Source organism: Phyllobates terribilis, unplaced genomic scaffold, assembly GCF_046119375.1.
Source record: "Phyllobates terribilis strain yellow unplaced genomic scaffold, ASM4611937v1 Scaffold_4__5_contigs__length_816908805, whole genome shotgun sequence".
NCBI classification, from domain to species: domain Eukaryota; kingdom Metazoa; phylum Chordata; class Amphibia; order Anura; family Dendrobatidae; genus Phyllobates; species Phyllobates terribilis.
Window position 1 is genome coordinate 580,099,073 of NW_027362764.1, and position 22,126 is coordinate 580,121,198.

At 44.2% G+C, this 22,126-nt stretch overlaps 1 protein-coding gene and 1 long non-coding RNA gene across 2 annotated transcripts in view; one reads left to right on the top strand and one right to left on the bottom strand.

Moving 5' to 3' along the window:
* LOC141265707 (uncharacterized) overlaps positions 1–22,126 on the bottom strand; it is a 179,109-nt gene that overhangs the window by 134,231 nt on the left and 22,752 nt on the right. The gene's annotated exons all lie outside the window — the stretch shown is intronic.
* ENOSF1 (enolase superfamily member 1) overlaps positions 1–22,126 on the top strand; it is a 78,672-nt gene that overhangs the window by 28,668 nt on the left and 27,878 nt on the right. Inside the window, exons 4-11 of the mRNA XM_073679129.1 lie at positions 5,253–5,339; positions 7,598–7,624; positions 9,561–9,633; positions 9,714–9,752; positions 10,130–10,212; positions 10,316–10,350; positions 11,170–11,257; positions 14,957–15,091. Coding sequence (XP_073535230.1) covers positions 5,253–5,339; positions 7,598–7,624; positions 9,561–9,633; positions 9,714–9,752; positions 10,130–10,212; positions 10,316–10,350; positions 11,170–11,257; positions 14,957–15,091 — 567 coding nt within the window. The remainder of the gene's footprint in view (positions 1–5,252; positions 5,340–7,597; positions 7,625–9,560; positions 9,634–9,713; positions 9,753–10,129; positions 10,213–10,315; positions 10,351–11,169; positions 11,258–14,956; positions 15,092–22,126) is intronic.

A 22,126-nucleotide genomic window follows, 5' to 3' on the forward strand; every position in this document is an offset into this window, starting at 1 on the left:
ACGTTAATCATTTGGTGCAAAAATTTCTGCATCTCTTCGCAGGAAAAATGATGCTTAAAATAGGTGCGTTTTGACGTATTTTTTACATGTGTTTTTGGTGCAGATTTTTCCCCAATCATTACCGCAGTAGGAGTGAAATCTGCTGCAAAAGCGCTGAAATAATTGACATACTGCAGATGAAGGCTATGTGCCCACGATGCAGAAATGAAGTAGAAATTTCCAGAGCATTTCTGCATCTCCTTGGCAGAAAAAACACATGCAGATTTTACATGCGTTTTTTCTGCCAGGGATAAGCGTTTTATAAGCGTTTTTGCATGCATGCATGTGTTTTTTCAAGCGATTTAGAGCATCACTTGGAAAAGTGCTTGACAAGCTGTTCACACAATATAAATCCAAGCAACCGGCATGGATTTATATTGTGTGACCAACTTATGCTGCTTTAAATGCAGCATCAATAGTAAAAAAAAAAAAAAAGAATAAAACGTAAAAAATAAATAAAAAACATTATACTTACCTCTCCGGCGGCCACCAGTCTCCTCTCCAGTGGCGTCCTCTGTCCTCAGCGTCCCGTGGTGTACAGAAAGGACCTGCGCTGACGTCATTTAGTCAGCTGACAGGTCACGCGACCGCCGATGTTAGCGGTCACGTGACTATCACATGACTAAATGACGTCACCGCACGTCCTTTCAGAACACCACGGGACGCCGAGGACAGAGCACGCTACTGGAGAGGAGACCGGGGGCTGCCGGAGGGGTAAGTATAATGTGTTTTTTTTTATTTAAGTTTTATTCTTTTTTTACTAATGGTACCCGGGTACCATACGCGCATTGAACCACATAACATCTGCCTGCATACATGAGGATGTTATGCGGTTCAATGCGAGTCAATGGTGGCGATTTTGCCGTGATTACGCGCAAGAAATGATTGTGCTGCGGATTTTTCCGCAATGATAATCCGCAGCGGAAATCTCCGCAGCATGTGCACAGCACATGCGGATTATCATTGGGAAACATGGCAGACAACTTAACATGTGTTTTGAATGCGTTTTTGCGGTGGAAATGGCGCCGCGGAAACGCATTAAATCCGCATCGTGGGCACACACCTTAAATCTGCACCAAATTTGCAAGTCAAAAATAAAGAACGTTTGCATGAGACTTCAAGATTCTAATTTACTTTGCAGGCATCAATAAAACCTTCAGTTTTTGTGACAATTCTAAGCAAAAAAGGTGACAAATCTGCAACGTGTACACAGGCCTTTACAGTATGTGCTGAAGCAGCAGATCTCTAGTTCTTGTAATCCATTTTGTGCTGGCTTAACTAAGTGTGAGTGATGGACTGTTCTGCTGCATTCCTACCCCTGAAGACAACAATCGAGCTATGTGTACAGTGTTAATGTATAATGGAGTAGTGCATAGTGTAGGGTGAGCACATGGTTAGACTTGGGATTGTATGGGTACTGTACATATAGTTAAGTGGCTTAGTAACAATATAGAACATAAGGTTTAGTCTATAGGATAGGATATAATTAATGGATAGAACTAGCCCAGTGGGTGGGAATTAGTGTTAGTGAAGAGTGGACACTTCCTGATAGTGGATCAGATGCGGAAGTACTGTGACAAGGTCAAGCTCACGTGCAGTGGGCTGCTAGGGCAGAAGGCAGTCATTGACACACTCCACAAGGAGGGTGTAACATACCTGGCGGCGTCCTTGCATGGTGGTCCATCTCCCACTGTGCAAGAGGGCGCACTTGATCTCCTGTCCAGAATGTCTCTCTGGCTTCCCTCCATGCTGTCTGTTTGTGTCTGTTTCTGCTGCTTAAGGGTGGCGCCCGATCACTTCCTGCCTTTTGTACCTGCTGTGGGTCACACCCCTTGTGCGTCCTCAGCCTATTGCTGTCTGTCACTTGGTATATAGCTCAGCAGCTCCCTTCTATCCCTGCCTGAGCATAGTGGTTCCTTCAGTGTGTGCTTGCACTCTGAAGGTGCCAGGTCCCGTTCTTTGTTTCCTTGTCTGCCCTTCCTGGAGGCTGTATTTCCAGGCCTGTCTGAACTTAGTCCTGTATGTCTCCTGCTTTGTGGTATCAGCTCCCGTGTCTGAACTGACTCCTGTATGTCTCCTGCTTTGCGGTATTAGTTCCCGTGTCTGAACTGAGTCCTTTCTGTGTTCTCTTGTCTGTCCTGTCTGAACACGCTCCTAGCCTGTTCCTCCCGCCTTCTAGGGGCCGATTACCTAGACCCGCTCCTGTATCTTGTCTGTCCTGTCTGAACTCGCTCCTAGCCTGTTCCTCCCGCCTTCTAGGGGCCGATTACCTAGACCCGCTCCTGTATCTTGTCTGTCCTGTCTGAACACGCTCCTTGCCTGTTCGTCCCGCCTCTCTGGGGGCAGTATTCCCAGACCCGCTCCTGTATCCCGCTGCAGTGTCGGTCTCCTCCGTACACTCAGTTCCAGTCTGAACTCTCTCCTATCCTTTACCTGTTTTGCCTCTATGTCCGTTCCCTTCCTTTTTCTGCAGAGTCTGAACTCGTACCTAACTCCTGCCTGTTGTCTCTGTACTCCCGTTTGTGAGTTTGTGGTCCACTCGCTACTTCACTGCAAGTACCCTGTGGGTGTCTGGCTCTGCCTTTCCCTTCCTGTCTGTTCCGTGTGAACAGAGCCCTGTCCTCCCTGCTCAGCCTTGTCTGCACTCTAGCCGTGCTTGCCTGTACCCCTCTGCCTGTATTATTCCTGAGTCCCAGTGTGTACTGGGTCCTATCCCGCCTGTGTTCCTACCTGCTAGTGCCTCCCTGTCTGCACTCTTGCTGTGCTTGCCTGTACCCCCCTGCCTGCTTACCCGCCTGCCTGCATACCAGTCGTGCCTGCCTATACCCACCAGTCTGTGTGCCAGCCTACCAGCCTGTTCCAGTAATCCCTGTGTGGGTCAACCCCCGTGTCCGGAGTTTGACCTGGAGTAGCACCTGGTCCCTCTGCCCGGTTTCTCCCTGGTGCACTGGCGTCGTATGCCGTCGTGCCATCTTGGTCGGATCGGCCAGATACTTAGTTACGCCCCTCCAGGCACTCTCCGGTTCATGGTCCAGTGGAACCACTACAATCACACGCACACGCCGCTCAGCCCGGGCGTGTGCATAACAGAGGGTAAGCCACAAAAGGTCATTGCTAAAGAAGCTGACTGTTCACAGAGTGCTGTATCCAAACATATTAATGGAAAGTTGAGTGGAAAGAAAAAGTGTGGTAGAAAAAGGTGCACAAGCAAGCGAGATAACCGCAGCCTTGAAAGATTGTTAAGAAAAGACCATTCAAAAATTTGGGGGAGATTCACGAGGAGTGGACTGCTGCTGAAGTCATTGCTTCAAGAGCCACCACACACAGATGTATCCAGGACATGGGCTACAAGTGTCGCATTCCTTGTGTCAAACCACTCATGACCAATAGACAATGCCAGAAGCGTCTTAACTGGGCCAAGGAGAAAAAGACCTGGACTGTTGTTCAGTGGTCCATGGTGTTGTTTTCAGATGAAAGTAAATTTTGCATTTAATTTGGAAATCAAGGTCCCTGAGTCTGGAGGAAGAGTGGAGAGGCCACATTCCAAGCTGCTTGAGGTCTAGTGTGAAGTTTCCACAATCAGTGATGGTTTGGGGAGCCATGTCATCTGCTGGTGTAGGTCCACTGTGTTTTATCAAGACCAAAGTCAGCGCAGCCGTCTACCAGGAAATTTTAGAGCACTTCATGCTTCCTTCTGCCGACAAGCTTTTTGGAGATGGAAATTTCATTCTCCAGCAGGACTTGGCACCTGTCCACACTGCCAAAAGTACCAATACCTGGTTTACAAACAGTATCACTGTGCTTGATTGGCCAGAAAACTTGCTTGACCTTAACCCTATAGAGAATGTATGGGATATTGTCAAGAGGAAGATGAGACACCAGACCCAACAATGCAGGTGATTTATTGGGTTGTCAGAGATTTCCAAGCGCTGTACCATCGCTCCATTCATTATTTATGGGGGTGCCAGAGATCGCTGTGCCCAGTGCTGCTATCAAAGCAACATGGGATTCCGTAACACCTCAGCAGTGCCACAGGCTGATCGCCTCCATGCCACGCCGCATTGATGCAGTAATTGATGCAAAAGGAGCCCCCACCAAGCATTGAGTGCATTTACTGAACATACATTTCAGTAGCCCAACATTTCGGATTTTAAATAATTTTTCAAGCTGTTGTTATAAAGTATTCTAATTTACTGAGATAATGACTTTTGTGTTTTCATTGGCTGTAAGCCATAATCATCAACATTAACAGAAATAAACACTTGAAATAGATCACTCTGTTTGTAATGACTCTATATAATATAGGAGTTTCACTTATTGTATTGAAGAACTGAAATAAATTAACTTTTTGATATTTTAATTTAGCGAGAAGCACCTGTATCTACAAGATAGGTGATAACTTGTTCCTTACAGGCCTCCAGCAAGTATAGGGCTCTGGAGTGTTTCTGTTTGATTAGAGCAATTGTCCTGCATGGCCACTATCACTCCATTCCTTATTTATGAGGTTGTCAGAGATCTCTGAGCATGTACCATCAATCCATTTATCATTTATGAGTCTGCCAGAGATCGCCGAGCGCTTTACCTTCACTTCATTCATTATTTATTGGGTTGTCAGAGATCGCCAAGCGCTGTACCATCGCTCCATTCATTATTTATGGGGCTGCCAGAGATCGCTGTGCCCAGTGCCATTACTGAACTTTTTTGTGGGGCTATCAGAGATCACGGAGCGCTTTACCATCACTCTATGCCTTATTTATGGGGCTGCCAGAGATCGCCGAGCGCTGTACCAACGATGAACCTGAAGTCATACACATTGGTACTACATATACAGTAATTGCCTCAAATACTTAATCAGGTATCAGGGCTTCTTTATGAGTCCATCAGCTTCCATGCGTCCTCACATGTCTTCTTTGGTAAATGCTGCTATTTTTAATGGTCTAATAATGCTGGAGAATCTCTTCTTAGAACTCTTTGTTTTCACAATCCTCTGTTATTACTCCTGGAAATGTATGATGACTAAATTGACATATGGTTCTTATCATTTCACGTATTGACATGATGATTCCCTATATTGTCTGACAGTGTCAGCACTGATTAGAAAGTCTCAATGTTTGGAGGGACACATCCTTATCAACTCCTCATATCCAGTATAGGAACTTTAAGTAATTAGTGTTTTTCCTTTCAAACTAAAATACTTTAACTTTTTTTTTCAGATTGGTCCTGAAAAAGGGGTTGTACATCTGGCAACTGCTGCAGTGCTCAATGCAGTGTGGGATTTATGGGCCAAGCAAGAAAAGAAGGTATTTATACCATGTACCATATACTGCAGAATTATTAGATTTAGAGAATGAAAGGGCTTTAAAGTGACACTATATAGTTATATAGTTAGCAAATGTAAAGTAGTTTTCATAAATTTTTAAGTTCACTTTTACTTAGCACAATGTTGTAAAAAAAAAATCTGTTTCCAAATCCGTGGTGGCCAAAGTATGTACGGGGTGTGGATGATCTATAGGTCTAATTTCCATCTGATTGGCTCATGATCAACAATTTAAAGCCGCATTCACATATCTGTGCGTCACATTCTGAGTACGGCCCATGATGCGAGGACTATATGCAGGTTTCCTGGCCTGAATTTAATAGCATCATAGGCAAGTTTGGATTAGGGCACCGTGGTCGGTCCGTGCATCATGGTCCAAGTGCAGAATGTGGCATATGGGTAAATTCAGATTATTCTGTTATCTGCAAAAATGACAGGAGCAAAATGCATTCCTACCTATTAACACATGAATAACCAAAGTATTATGTATTTACTATTTATTAATAAATCAAACAATTAATGTGCTCATTTGTTGGTTCGTTCTGGCAAATCCTTGACACTATGCTGATTATAACATGTACCTTTGCTGAGATCACCAATCAGTTGCTACCTGTGGAAATCATGGCACTAAGTATTAATAGGGTTGTCAACTTGTGAAATTAGTAAAATTGCAAAAAAAAAGCAAGTTTGCAAGGTACTGCTTATTAAAAATGCTCCTTGTTCTTATTAAAAATGCTGCTTGTTCTCAAGAAGAATGATTTTTAGTTCTATAATTTCCTGCTTGTTTCCTAGGTTACTGGCCACCTCTGCAGTCTAGCAGAGGTGGCTGGTTTTCTAGGCAAGGAGCGCTTGCTTGCAAGCTATTTGCTACACAGCTTGCAAACGTTGGTTTGTAGCTGGTAATAACGCTGGATCCAGCCATCTTCAGAGCAAGTACGATCTGATACTGCAAAGACAAAGCTGCCCCTGTTTTATCATTGGAGATTGCAGAGTTTGGACCAGCGGAGCAGCCCTACCGCTTATCTGTACCGTCAATTATGAGAAGCGCTACACTCCCCAGCAGGCAGGAAGCAGGGAGGCAGACGAGCGGTGTGTTCCTGAAGACACAAGAAGAGAATAACCCTTTAAATTTACTTGCAGAGCCATCACAGGGTAATTAAGACATTACTTAGAGTCCATTCATATTAATGTGTTATCTGGGTAATACAGAACAGGACTGGTCCACCAGAAAGTGAGACACTCCTTGTGTCAAGAGATGAAGATCCTGAACAGAAGACCGTTCTCTATTAATTCAGAATTGCTTAAAAATGCATATTAGGATCCTTACACCTTCTATGATTTTGATCATAAAAACATTTAGGAGTAACAATAAATGACCTGCTTGCTGATGGTTTTCAAGTCATAATAGATTTTTTCTACAATATAAACAACAAAAACAAACTAGTATATAATACAGAAAAATTAATACATGAAATAAAGATATACTCGCACCTTGTAAGAGTGATATAGAAATACTACACCTATATTACAGTAGCTGCAGGTGATCAAATAAGGGTTCCTGTGCAAAAAACACCTATGTAGAAATAATCAGTAAAGCAAAGAATGGAAGACCACGCTGATTCTAGAATATCCTAAAAAATAGTGGTATACTGTGTATACATGGAAATGGTATATAATGCAGATAGCAGAGTATCTAAAGTTAAACTAATACATGGGGATGGAGATCTAGGTTTAGCTATTAGAGTATAATCCTGGCTCCTTCTGTGTGAGGGGTATTAAACGCAGGTATTCAATGGATGGAGATAGAAGATGGAAGAAACACTGGTGTGGCGCAAATGGAGCATTCCTAATATATTCCAAATAGGTCAGTCCCCAAAAGCAAAGTCTATCACGAGCTTGCACTGCAGTGTGCATCCGGGAAGCCCTGGCCGGTGGCGTTCCAGGTAACCACACGTCTTCCTGGATCCAGCATGTGACGTCACTATCTCAACATTTGGCACATTGCTAGGAATGCTCCATTTGCGCCACATCTATCTCCATCCATTGAATACCTGTGTTTAATACCCCTCACATGGAAGGAGCTGGGATTCACCTCTAAAATAGGTAGGTGCAGATCTCCATCCCCACTTATTAGTTTATCTTTATTTTTCATAGATAGATAGATAGAGAGAGAGAAAAATATTTTATGTTTTGCTACAAAAGATTCTACATATTAATATTTATTAATGTATTATTTTTTAGCCTCTATGGAAGCTGTTAGTTGATATGGTGAGTTTTAATTTTTCTTTCTAATCACCATGTATCTTAGTGTCAGAAATGGTACCAATTGTAGTGATAGCATATCAATTACTTCTGTCTTTACTGTCACAATCTCTGGTACTACATTCAGAGATTATTCCTAACTCTGGTAGTCACCTTACCTTCTGACATAGTGAGAGAACAACTGGGTTACACCATTCAGGGGAATTATTTTTCAGTGACAATAACCACCACACTGTCCTCCCTTATTAGCTGTAATGACCACATTGTCTGCACTTTTAGCTGTAACTGCCACAGTGTCCACCCTTGTTAGCTATAACTACTACATTGTCTGCCCTTATAAACTATAACTGCCACATAGTCCACGCTTATTAGCTACAACCACCACACTGTCCACCCTTATAAACTATAATTGCCACACTGTCCACCCTTGAAAATGATAATATATGGCACTCTTGCAGTAACTGAATCAGGTGCACAAGGAGGGTATCCAACCCATATATCATATAGAGCACTCTCCTCAAGCGACGTCGGTCTCCCACACAAGCGCGTTTTTCTGGGAGTTCCATACCTAAAGCATTCAGTTCTAATGAAGGTCTGTATCAGGACCGAAAACGTTTAACACTATACGAATGCAAATAAAAGGAACTTATTTTCAAACACTGTCCACCCTTATTAGCTATAACTACTACACTGTCTGCCCTTATTAGCTATAACTGCCACACAGTCCACGCTTATTAGCTACAATCCCCACACTGTCCGCCCTTATAAACTATAACTGCCACACTATCCCTATCTTCAGTGTCCCTCTAACGCTGCTCCCTTTCCAAACTAGGTCCCCTCTTCACCCTGTCATCTCTCATTGTAAACCCTCCATACTGTCCAGTCTCTATACTGTGCCCCCTTCTCACACTTTCCCCTTTCTTCATACTCTCTTCTGCATAAGGTCTCCCATGCTGTCCCTTCTCTATACTGAACCCCATACTGTCCCCTCACACTGTATCCTACCCCATACTGCCCAGTCTCTATACTGTGCACGTTCACTCCATGCTGTCCCCTCACACTATTTCTCTCTAATAAAACTTCCCTACATCTTCGGTTCGACTGGAGCTCTTACCTTTCCGACAACTTCTCTGTTGTGCAGAAGTGATGTTGGTAGCATGATCAGGTAACCTCACCATGCTGCTGTACATTGCCTTGAACCTGGAAGTGCCGACAGTCAGAGGTTCATGTGTACTTGTGTCTGAAAGACGTGAATACAATTGACTGCTGGGTGCCGACCTTTTACCTGTTCTCCGCAAGGGTTGTCAGTTTAACGACTGGTTTAGAGAATGGCCGAATTCCACTTTGAGACATCTCTGCTCAGACCGCCGAATGAGGCAACCTGACGGCACACTCTTGCTGGCTGCACACGGATGCCCCGTGCTCCACTTCCTCATTATGCCCCTGCCTTTAGCAATTTTTTTTATGCCAATAGTATTTTCATCTTCCAACCTCTACTAAATACTGTTGTCTCATACTTAGCACGTAATTTAGCCCATTGCATAACACCTACTGGGTTGTACTAATGATTCTAGTGTTTTTGCCACTCCTTTTAATTGTTTTTCTCAATGTTAACATGGACTCATCAATCCAACTACATGAAATAGATGAATAAATTACTGACAATCAGTTGATTAATTCATAATTAAATAGTAGCAGGAGAAAAGGAAGGTCATTTTGTACTGAGTAGTTGAGATCACATTGGAAAACTTGTTATTTTGTCGACTAATTTAGCAAAAAACTACCACTAGTAAATGGAGTAGGCAGCAAAGAAGTGAGCTGCTACTAAACCATTATAATATATCCACAATATAAATGGTTAGTTTGTTGAAAATAAAGCAATTTAGTCACTGCCTTTAATTGCATGGTAATGATGTCATTTATAATCCATTCTTCTCGGCAGACTCCAGAACAGTTGGTGTCTTGTATTGATTTTAGATATATAACGGATGTATTGACCGAAGCACAAGCACTTGGTAAGCCTCATTCTTAAAGTTGAAATAAAATCATTAACCTTTACCTTCTGTGAAGGTTTAATTTGCATTTTACTTTACAGAAATTCTTCAAAATGGAAAAGAAACACAAAAAACAAGAGGTAAAAGAGAAGCCATCTCCACTTCACTCTCACTTTTTAAACTCCATCCCAACTTTGGACTCATCAAGCTATTTATTGGCTACTATTTTCCTATTGCTTGTGTGATATCCTTGACAATTGTGTCCTATGAGTCTTCAATTACATTGTATGGATGTTATGTGTTTGAGTACATCTATGTACAAGAGGGTTTCCAATAGTGTGAAAAAACTGTTGAGTTGTTCGAAGACCATAGTTGGTTGACTATATCTCCCCACACATGAGAGGACTAATAAAAGGACTATATTCTTATATATAGAGTGCTGTAGAACAATACATTAGTACAACGCAAAGATTATGTGTTCTTTGTGTAGTAACAGAAAGCTGTGCTTATTTTGTAGAGGTACACATGGTAAAGAATGGATACCCAGCATACACTACATCTTGTGCCTGGCTTGGTTACTCAGACCAACAGCTTCACAAGGTTTGTTTGGATTTCTTGTTATTATTCAGTATGTGGATGCTTCTAGGTTATTCATTAGATAATATATTATTAATGTAATTTTTCTTTCACTCTTATGTCTCAGCTGTGTGCTGAAGCACTAAGGGAAGGTTGGACACGGTGCGTATTTACACATATTATTGTTTAGTTGAAAAAGGTTTTCTAATGATCATAAATGTGTAAAATTGCAAATGCTGTCAATGATGGCCACTCTTTTACGCAAGGACTCTTTTACGCAAGGACTCTTTTACGCAAGCTTACAGGCTTTTTTAAATAGAGGTTACAAGTGCTACTCTGCAGCAGGCTGAATGGCTGGAGTCAGCCAGCTTGAGTGTCCCTGCACTCCTTTGATACAGCAGAGGCAAAGTTGACGCTGGTCAGAGATAGTCCTGTCCATGCCGCTGGTCCAAATTTTCATTCATTCAGGAGCACACTGCCTCCTAGAAAGCAGAAAGCTGGAAGGCAGGGAAGCAGTGCGCACCTGAAGACAACATGAAATAACACTTTAGCTGGTTAACAAATACAGCCTATTTATTGTATGGAAAAAAAGATCATATTGTATGGAAAAAAAATACTGCGGTGATAAAAAAAAAAGACCACTTTAAACAAATTCTTGACTTATTCTGATGGGGATACTCAAACCTATACTTTTAAGTTTAAGTCTAAAATCCATGTAATTATAAATTGTTCTGTATCCTAACAATGATACTTGATACAAGTGAATAATTGCAATGTAATGAAAATATTTAATTGTAGATGATTGCATGTGCTTGTCATATAATTTCAGCATTGTTTGCCAGGATTTTCCATGCTAATTTGCTCTTTAACAAGATGAACCTTTATTCCTGTGTTTATTTAGTATTGTGTGTTATCTCTAAGTCATATTTAGATATGTTGTATGTATGTTTCCAGTCATATTAGTATTATATGCATACTTAGGTTTAAAGTAAAAGTTGGGGCTGATTTACAGGATGACATGAGAAGATGCAGACTTATCCGGGACATGATTGGTCCTGACAATAAACTGGTATGTACAAGTTAACACATATAATATATGTATCTACATATATACACTGAAAAATAAGTAAATAGATATGCAGACAGAGTGTAACGGGCTGGGTGGTGGAAACACTGTGCCATGGACCGAGGAGAGCCAGGAGGGGCGTGACTAGGGACCACACCAAGTCCGACCTCGGATGTATGGCGGCTTGACAACTCCGTGATCCAAGGACCAGGTGTGACCTCTGGTGGATGGCAGCTGACCCTCAAGGGACAGGAGTCAGGCATGTCCAGGGATGGTAGAATTGGCAAGCAGAGGCAGACGGGCACGGCTGATGGACTAGCATGTATATAGGATTACACGCACTGGCACCTAAGAACTAACAAGAGAGTTTAAGAACAAACTTACAATGTTGCTCAGGCACCTCCATGCTGGAGGAGTTGCCTTAAATACTAAGTGTTTTCCAGCCATTGGCTGGGGACATTTTAGGACAGTCCCTTCAAGAGACGGGGCGCGCGCACCCTAAGCACAGTCTCCCAGGGATCTGCGGGCTGTGCGCTTATCCCGGGGAGCAGCAGAGCCGGAAGACGGTGGAGGAGCGGGACACTCTGGCCGGAGTCGAGGCAGTGAGAGAGTTGGCATCTCTGGCAGGGGGAGAGAAGCAGAAGGCAGAGACGTTGGCGTTACAGAGTAGTCTCAGACTAATTTTAACTTATATTTCCTCTGTTAGATGTAACATGCCCAGACATAGTGGTGACCTTCTTGTGTGCTATATGCCCTTTTTGATCATGACCCCTGTGCAATAAAAAAATTCATTTAAAGGACTATTGTGCTTTCGAGTCAGTTTTCAGAATAAGCCGTCATGTAATGTACACGCGGAATAAAACTCTCTGGCCATCATATGTCTCATACCTTGCATCTTCCCCAGTTTTCCCCTCTTTAAGCTCTATCTCTTAACTACTACTGGACTGCCCATTGATTATAAATGTCTGGGCAATCCACACTAAGCAACTGGCACAAGATTATGCAGCTGTAGGTGTAGGGAGCCAGCCATTAAGATACATGCAGACTCCCCTCAGACAAACCATTTTTATCTTATTACCATGTTTTTATTCGATCGCTGTATACACAAACTGAATCAGAGCTGTGTATTACGAAGAGCTAATGGTGCTTCCTCCTCCTGACCCAGAGATCATGTGATTGCAGGGTATAGGGAGGGAGCAGGATCTGCTGGGACCTAGGACACCCAGTCCATTCTGCTATGCAGCCAGGTAGCTGAATTTGCACTGTAACTAGGACTATTATACTAACCCCAGTTACAGGGGAAATAATCAATAAAAAAAATGTAAGAATATTTTAGAATTTCCCCCAAAGGTCTTTTAAGACCTCATGGGGGGCACAGTGTGTGAAATAATTGAAAAATAAATAAAAAAAAAAGCAAAAATAAAATAGAAAAAAAGGATAAATAAAACAAAACTAAAAAGAAAAGAAGTTATATAAAAATGAAGCCATATGTACTGTGAATAAAAAACAAATCTTATTTCAATATTCAAATGTTTGACATTTTTTAATACATTTTTTAGAGCCGTTAAAAGCTCATGTATGATAAAATCTGAAAATGTGTCTGGCAGAAACAAGGAAAAATTGCAAGCTTCTGAACTGGTTATTTTGCCATTGACTCTGATCTGGTGGGAGTTGACTAGCTGTTATGAGGTCTCCTATACACAACACAGCACAAAGAAAGGGGTTCCTGCTCTTGTTTGCTAGACACATAGACAGAAACATGCATATAATTATACTGCAGTACTGAGCAAGACAGATTTGAGCTGTTTGATCAGAGTCTATGGTGAGTTCAGGAGACAGGAAGAGGTGGCTCATAAAGGGACAAAATAGATTTCTCTGACAAGATGTAATACAATATTTCTTATATACGCCTATACTTATATATTCTGCCGCCCATGTATGTAAGTGAGATGTGTCTGAATGATGTGACCATGGTATCTCTGTAAAAGCAATGGTAGCTAGGTTATTCACTATCCTCTCCTCTCTTGCCCGACCAGTTGCATGTAGTTAATCCAGGGAGGAAAATGCAGTGAACAATTTTTTAGGTAGTTTATTAAAAGTAGCTTGACAAATGATGAGGTAGAGATGTCAGAGAAGATGAAGGGACACGGATGAGGAATAAAGATGGAGGGTGGAGCATAAAGGTAACAGGAAAATCCTTCCTCCAGCTCTGATGCACGTTTCTGACAAGATGGCACTGACCAGAAACAACAGGATGTGAGTTAGTGTTGTGTTGGCCATTAACGAAGAGAGCCGACTCCCTGCTGGGTGCGAAGGGAACCGACATCCCAGTGAGAGCCACTAAATTCTTTGAATGGCTCTCACTGGGCGTAAAATCAGGGTGGTCAGTGGTCGTACCTCTGCCCACCTGAGCCAAATTCTGCCCATTCATCGATTTATTTGGCTAATTGCAAGTGAGGGAAGTTTCGGCCGCATCAACGTCATCTTAAATATGTGTTCACCTATGGCTAACACATATTTAATAGGGATCCATTTAGGATCCAAAAGACCTGTCTCTTTTTGGTGAGTGGAGCCAGAAGAGTCAGATAACCAAAAAGAGCCGGAATGCCCATCACTAATGTCCCCTTGAGAAAGGCAATAGCGCCGAAACGTGCGTCGGGGAAGCACACACCGTGCAGGTTCCCAGTCTCCTACTCAGGTAATTATGCTGGATTGTGATCATGCGGGGTATTAAGGAAAGGGATATGAATCTTTGAGATATGGCTATCAATAGCATATAAACACGTTTTCTTCATGTTTTCCCTTCATATTTGGTATAGTCTCTTTAAGCATATGACAATGGGGATGAAGGGAGTTGTGAGACGGTACACCTGCACCTTATGTGTCACCTGCTTGTTTTTAGGTATGTTTTAATGGTTTGTGTGTTAATTTGGCACCTGGTTTGTCTCTCTAGACACTTTGCTCTATTTTGTATCTAAAAATCTTTTTGAATAAAGTTTGCATATGTTTTCTACATTATTGGCGATGTGATCGTTGTTTTCCGCTTCGGCACTCTCCAGGCCATCACTAATGTGAGTAAACAAGATAGGAGGAGTTACAGACAGAGAGGCGTAGTGGGAAATTAAAGCTATAGTACATGAAAACATACTATAACAATGTCCTGTATATAGCAGCAAAGGACAACAAACACTGTACAAGCTTCATGACATTACAAAATGAATAAGACATATATATTATGAATATGCCCCGGTAATATCTGTAGGATTGGTTGGGCAGCACATTGTAATTTATGCAAATTTTGTTGAAAGTACAGTTCACGTTTAATAGTGAATCCATTCCTGGTGCTGCGCAGATGTACAGAGGAAAAATGTGGTAACTATGAATAATCAAGTCTGAATTTTATTTTAAAACGCAATTTCCCAATAATGTGGAAAGTTTCACCCACGTCAGTAAACACTCATGAAGAGCAGGCAGAGAAGTCTAGTATATGTTGAAAAAATAAATGGTTAAAAAAATGCAGAAAGCTACTAAAAAAGATGTGGCATGTGTGGTAATATTTTTGGGGCATTGATCACGTGCTAAAATGTGTAGTGGTTTACAAAATTCCTAAATGTCATATCGCAATAGTTCTGTGAATAATAGATAACCAGAGGTTCATTGTGAAAATTAAATCTGTCAAATATTATTTTTACTTTGCTTTAGATGCTTGACGCAAACCAGAGATGGGACGTAATTGAAGCTATTTCCTGGGTAAAAGAATTAGCCGCATTCAAACCGCTATGGATTGAGGAGCCTACATCACCTGATGATATACTGGGTCACGGAACGATTTCAAGGGTACACAGTGCAGATATATAAACTGTTGGCGAATGTATTTTATGCTAATAACTGTCCTTTCTTCATAAATTAAAGATCTTATTGGTTGATGGCATATTGCTAGGATGTGTGATCAAGCTATTGTAAGAGTGTAAAAAGAGAAGAACCACCCTCCTGAAGACCTTGTAGTGCTGATATGTGTTATATTGCTGCATTTTCCTTATGTTGATGTTTAATGCAATTGTTTAATTGCCCTCTATGCACTTGTGTTGGAAAAGTGAGTGTAATAATGTAGATGTACGACACAGAAGAGATGACAGCAGCCCTGCACAGGGGAAGAGTTTTTGGGAGTCAGCAGTTGGTAGCAAAGTGAAGCCAGTCCCAGGGAGTGTGACAGACTAGGCCAGATACTGGGAGTGAGTGCAAAGAGGTAACAAGTAGTGTTGAGCCACCCCCGTAGTGTTCGAGTTCGGTTCGGTTCGTCGAACACCCGTGTGTTCGCCGAACTGTTCGTCGAACACCTTCGAACACCGTTAAAACCAATGGCAGGCAAACAAAAACACATAGAAACACATAGAAAACACCTTCAAAGGTGTCCAAAAGCTGACAAACTGCTCAGAAGACATAACTAACACATGGAAAAGTGACAAGTACATATAGTCATGCGAAAATAAAAGAGGTGGAGGAGTAAAAGGAGGGGGAGACACAGATATAGGCATGTCATGCCCTTCTAAAATCCAAAAAGTGAGAAGCCGACACGGCCAGTCCGCTCCTGCCCATGCCACCTCCGTGTCGCCGGGTTTGTGCCAGAGCCGCGGTGAACCCTGACGGCCAGCCCCCCTCTCCCAATACTGGTGCCTGTCCGCTGGTGGGTCGAGCGAGCCCCCCTGTGGTGGAGGCAGCTCTAAGCTTTTTAATTTAAATTGTCTCTCTAATTTGAATGAATACACTTTAAATCCATTTACAAGGATCTATTGGAGGGCAAGTCTCATGCCAGCAGCCGCGGTAATTCCAGCTCCAGTAGCGTCCACTAAAGCTGCTGCAGTTAAAAAGCTTTTATAAGGATCGAGCTCGGCTGTCCACCGCAAGGCATCCTACTGCCAGTCCCAGCCCCTATGCCTTGGGGTGCCTCCTGATGCTCTTCACTAAGTATCCCATGGTCCCGAAGCATTTCCTTTGAAAAAATTAAGTGTCTAAACTACAGGTGGTGCAGTTTGCTTAACAGCCGGGATAATCCGCTCACTAGCAGACACTGCTACTAGGCACAAAGTATTTCCTGGGCTAGATGCAGTTAAAAATTTGTAATTAGATACTCTCGTTGGATGCTGAGAAAGCATTCCATAGAGTCTCCTGGCACGCCATATATGATTCTCTTAAAAAGCTTGGGGTAGGGGTCTAGGGGACCCTTTTATAGCCAAAATCACGGCCCTGTATCGCAATACGTCACCTAGGCTGAAGATGAATGGAACTGTAGCACCCTGAGGGCTCGGTTGCTACAGACGTATTGCACCTCACCCAGAGGTGTGATATCTCACTCTCAGGTAAGGATGGAGTGTGGATCAGGACCCGACACCTGCATGCATTACACCACATTGCCGTGGGGCAGGGCGACCAATATGCCCCTGAGATGGGCACGACAGTCCCTGTCCCTTGCTGGAGTGGGGGGAGGGAACACTGAGGAAGGGGAACCCTGTAGTGCAGGAGCAGGGAGGAAGCAGTTCCTGGGTGCATTGAGAAGGGAGTATAAAAGGTGGGCACCATCTTAGTTCAGTGCAGAGAAGTCTGAGCAGAAGTGGCAGGGAGCAGGGGCTCTGCATGAGCTCTGCTCCGGAGGCGGGCCTAGTAACAGAGGCCCAGGCCTGGAAGAGGGAGAAGGAAGGAAGAGGAGCGGAGAAGGCTCCAGGAACGAGGAATGAAGGGATCCCAGGGGTGCGGACGGGCGAGTCGCCACCGCACGCCCGAATCCACCTGCGTGGAGGGGTCAGGCCAAAGGGGGAGACCGGTCCCCGAACTAGTGGAGGCAGGAAACGACCCTCAGCTAGAAACCGGAGGCTCTGACATTTTATGTGGCGCAGCCCCTCGCTACACCCGCTAGGAAGGCACCACATAGGGTCAGGGAAACTGGCGCCAAGTTTACCAAGAGGAGGCCCGAGGCAGCCGGACAGAAGTGTTGGTAAGAAAGGCCAGACAAAGGACACACAAAGGGGGTCCTGTGAAGTGCTCCAAAGTTATCTGGGAGTTGTCTGAGCCCCTCACCTGGTGAGCACAGTACGACGTGGGCAGCCGTTACCTGCAGACGTGGTCTGGATAATAAGAACTGTGAGTAAAGGCCCTGAACTGCATCACTGACTCCGTGTCGTTACTGCTGCTGCCCTGCACCATCACCCCCATCCTCCGCATACACTGCCCTGAGGCTATACTCCTCCCGTGGGGAGTTATGCTACGCTCTGCTGCACCCACAACACCAGCCTCAGTGGTCTGCCCTGTAGCGGCGGTTCACTCTGACCGCAATCCACGGGTGGCGTAGTCGGACATTTAAACATCAAAACCACATAAATAGTTCCGCCACTGGTTTGACCGCCCTGAGCCACGGAACTGGGTCGCCGCCACGAAGACTACAACCACCAGCATCCACCAAAAAGGGTCCGGCTCCGGGTGTCCCAAGGCCCAGGGGGTGCGTCAGAACATTTTCATCACCTTTCACAATCACCAATGGGACAAGGCAGTGATGTCCTCTGTCCCCTCTCTTATACATCCTAGTGACGGAGCACCTGCTCTCATCAATTCGCCATAACCCCAATATTAGGTGGATTGAGGTGGGAGGCACCGAGTACAAGTGCTCTCTATTTGCTGATGATGTCCTAGTATATATCACTCAATCACATATATCCATCCATGCTGTTATGGCTGAAATAGATCACTTTGTTACATGGTAAAATTTTAAAATCAATGCAGCGAAGTCTGAAGCCCTCGATGTCTCCCTCCCCAAATCCATATAGGATTCCATCAGTCCAACTTTCCCTTTGCCTGACCCTCACAGGGTATCAAATACTTAGGAATTCCTATTCATAGAGACCTCTCCCATCTATGTTATCTTAATTTTGGGCCCTTTATTGAACAACTCCATACAGACCACGGTTGGCAAGTTAGAACTGTAAGATTCACTACGTGAACCACTGGTGTTTTGTGGAAAAGCACATGTACACTGCGTTCCAAATTATTATACAAAAAGTGTTTAGGAGTGATAAGGGAAGAATTTGTTTGTTTGTCAGTTAAACTCATTGATGGTGATGTGTGTCAGGGCTCTTTATATCACTGTAAGCAATTGCAGACACCTGTGCTAATTAGTTTGGCAGGTGTGTCCAATGAAAGGCAAGACTACTTAAGAAGGCTGTCTCACATTATTAAGCAGCCTACATTTTCTGCCAAAATGGGAAAGAAAAAGGATGTGTCGGCTGCTGAGAAGCAACAAATTGTGGAGTGTTTAGGTCAAGGCATGACTACAATCAACATTGTGCGATGATCAGGATGAAGTGTCTTGGCAATCAAGAAGTATGTAGCTGATTCACAGTACACACGTGTGCGTGCTGATAAGGGCAAATTGAGGACTCTTTCCTACAGGCAATTACGTCAGGTTGAAAGAGCAGCGGCAAAAAAGCCTTGTCATAGCAGCAAACAAGTTTTTGAAGCTGCTTGTGCCTCCAACGTCCCCCGAACAACAAGATGCAGGGTCCTTCAGAGGTTTGCAGCTGTGCATGCGCCATCCTGTCGACCTCCTCTATCCACTTCACACAAGCAGAAACGGCTCCAGTGGGCCAAACATTACATGAAGACTGATTTCAAAACTGTTTTGTTCACGGATGAGTGCTGTGCAGCGCTCGATGGTCCAGATGGATGGAGTGGAGGATGGCTGGTTGATGGACACCCCACGCAAACACGGCTACAGCGCCAACAAGGAGGAGGTGGAGTAATGTTTTGGGCTGGAATCATGGGGAGAGAGATTGTCGGCCCCTTTAGGATCCCTGAAGGCGCTAAAGATGAACTCCATAATGTATGTGGATTTTCTCAAACAGCACTTCCTGCCATGGTTCAAGAAGAAGAACCGTGTATTTCACAGCAAGATCATTTTTCTGCATGATAATGCACCATCTCATGCTGCACATAAAACATCTGCATCTCTGGCTGATATGGGCATAAAAGGGGACAAACTTATGGTGTGACCCCCATGCTCCCCTGACCTCTACCCCATTCAGAACCTTTGGAGCATCATTAAAAGGAGTGTCTATGATGGCGGGAGGCAGTTCACATCTAAGCAACAGCTCTGGGAGGGTATTCTGTCCTCATGCAAAACAATTGAAGCAGAAACCATCCAAAACCTGACAAATTCAATGGACGAGAGAGTTCAGAAGCTCCTTTCGAACAAGGGGTCCTATATGAAAATGTAACATCACCTAGAATAAAGTTTTGAGTTGAAAACTGTTTGATTTCAGTTTCTAACAACCTGCTAATGCTTATAATTTCAAAAATGACCATTTTTTTGGTCTTTATTAAAATGAAAAGGTTGATCGAAAAGTTTGGGGGATCTAAGAGTGTGGCAACCCAGTAGTCATGATTACTTCGAATTCTGACAATATGAGGGTCATGCTGCAGGTAGTGCAGCAAGAAGGCACTTATGTGCCTTGCGCATCTCGGAGCCCCAAAATTATTTTCCGGGCTAGATGCAGCTAAAAATTATTTTTAATTTTAAATCTGGTGAAGCTTTAGTATAGATGGCCTAATAGGATCAGTGCTGCACACTGCTACAAAGCCCAAATTATTTTCCAGTCAAGATACAGATAAACATGATTAGTAATTTGAAAGCTTAAAACGGTTGGTAGGGTGATTTTAACCAATCATCAAGCTTTTACTCTCCCCAGGATGACACAGGGGTAGAAAAGTCGTTTCGGATCCATGATTTGTTCATCTTTATGAACGTGAGTCTGTCTACATTATCAGTGGAGAGCCGCGTGCGCTTATCTGTCAGCACACCACCAGCAGCGCTGAACACACGTTCAGACAGAACGCTGGCTGCGGGGCATGACAAGATCTCCAAGGCGTAAGTGGCTAGCTCCGGCCATTTATCCAGATTGGAAGCCCAAAAAGAGCAAGGGTCCAGTGACACAGTCGTGGCTTCAATGTTTACTTGGAGATACTCCTGTACCATCGTCTCTAGGCGTTGACTATGTGTCAGACTTCTTGTCTCCTGTGGCCTTGCAAAGGATGGGCTAAAAAAGTGGTGAAATGATTCCGCAAAATTGATGTTACCAGCAGATACTGTGGTTCTGTTACGGTTTGAGTGCTGAACACTTGACGGTCCCACGGTTGGCAAGTTGGAACTGTGAGATTCACTACGTGCACCACTGGTATTTTGTGGAAAAGCACATGTAAGATTCTGCAACAGTCTCTGCTGATACTCCTGCATGCGTGCATCCCTTTCTATGGCAGGAATAATTTCTGCAAATTTACTTTTGTACCGGGGATCTAACAGTGTGGCAACCCAGTAGTCAGGATTATTTCTAATTCTCACAATTCGAGGGTCATGTTGCAGGTAGTGCAGCAAGAAGGCACTCATGTGTGTTGCGCATCCAGGAGCACCAAGTCCCTGTTGTGTTGGTGGCGAGGTAACAATCATGCTTCCTTCCTCTGTCCTCTCCCCCCAACCTCGCACAACAGAAATGTGATCAAGGTCTCCCTCATCTGATGAGTCTTCCATCAGTTCGTCCTCCACTTCTTCCTGGGTTCCTGCACCTTCCTCACTAGTTTGGCTGCTACCATGCGCCCTGGTAAAACCATCTCCCCCAACCTCACATGCCTGCCGCCTTGGTGCTGCCGACCGTCTGGACCTTGCAGATGTTAGCCCTTCCGCATACAACTCCTCCTCCTCTACTTCCTCCACCTCCTCTTGTGCCACCACCTGACTCCGAATTCTGTTTAACATGTGCTCCAGCATGTAAATCACCGGAATAGTCATGCTGATAATGGCATCGTCAACACTAAACATCTTCGTCGCCATTTCAAAACTGTGCAGAAGGGTGCATAGGTCCCTGATCTGAGACCACTCCTCCAGCGTGATTTGCCCCACCTCTGAATCTCGTTGGCCCAGGCTATACGTCAGAACGTATTGCACCAGGGCTTGTCGGTGCTGCCACAGTCGCTGCAACATGTGCAGAGTTGAATTCCACCGGGTAGGCACATCGCATTTTAGCCGGTGAAGTGGCAGGCCCAACGACTTCTGTAGAGATGTATGTCGCTGAGCTGCGGGATGCGAACGGCGGAAGTGAGCACACAGCGACCGTGCCCTCTGCAGAAGGCCATCTAGTCTGGGATAGTGGGCTAAAAATTGCTGGACAACCAGGTTCAACACGTGAGCCATACAAGGCACGTGTGTGACATTGCCCCGGCGAAGGGCCGCACCCAGGTTTGCAGCATTGTCGCACACGGCCTTCCCTGGTTTCAGGTCCAGTGGAGACAACCATTCATGAAATTGGTTCTCCAGAGCTGACCACAACTCCTCAGCTGTGTGACTCACATTTCCCAGACATTTCAATGTAAAAACCGCCTGATGACGTTGAGCCCTACTGCCAGCATAGTAAGGAGGTGTGCAGGATCCCTTCTGCGCAGTTAGAAAGCTTGTGGCATGACCAGACAGGCTTTGGGTGCAGGTGGAAGACCGAGAGGAGGTTGAGGAGGCAGAAGCAGTGGAGGAACTTTGACATAAAGAGGATTGACGCACAACTCGTGGGGACGGCAAGACTTGGACAGCAGCCCCTTGTCCTGCTGTCACCATAGTTACCCAGTGCCCAGTCAGCGACATGTAACGCCCCTGTCCATGCCTACTCGTCCAAGTGTCTGTGGTGAAATGCACCCTGTCACACACAGAGTTTCTCAAAGAAGCGGTGATGTTGTGTGCGACATGCTGGTGGAGCGCAGGCACACCTTTCTTTGAGAAGTAGTGCCGACTGGGCATCTGGTACTGGGGCACTGCGACGGACATAAGGTCTCGAAAATCCTCTGTGT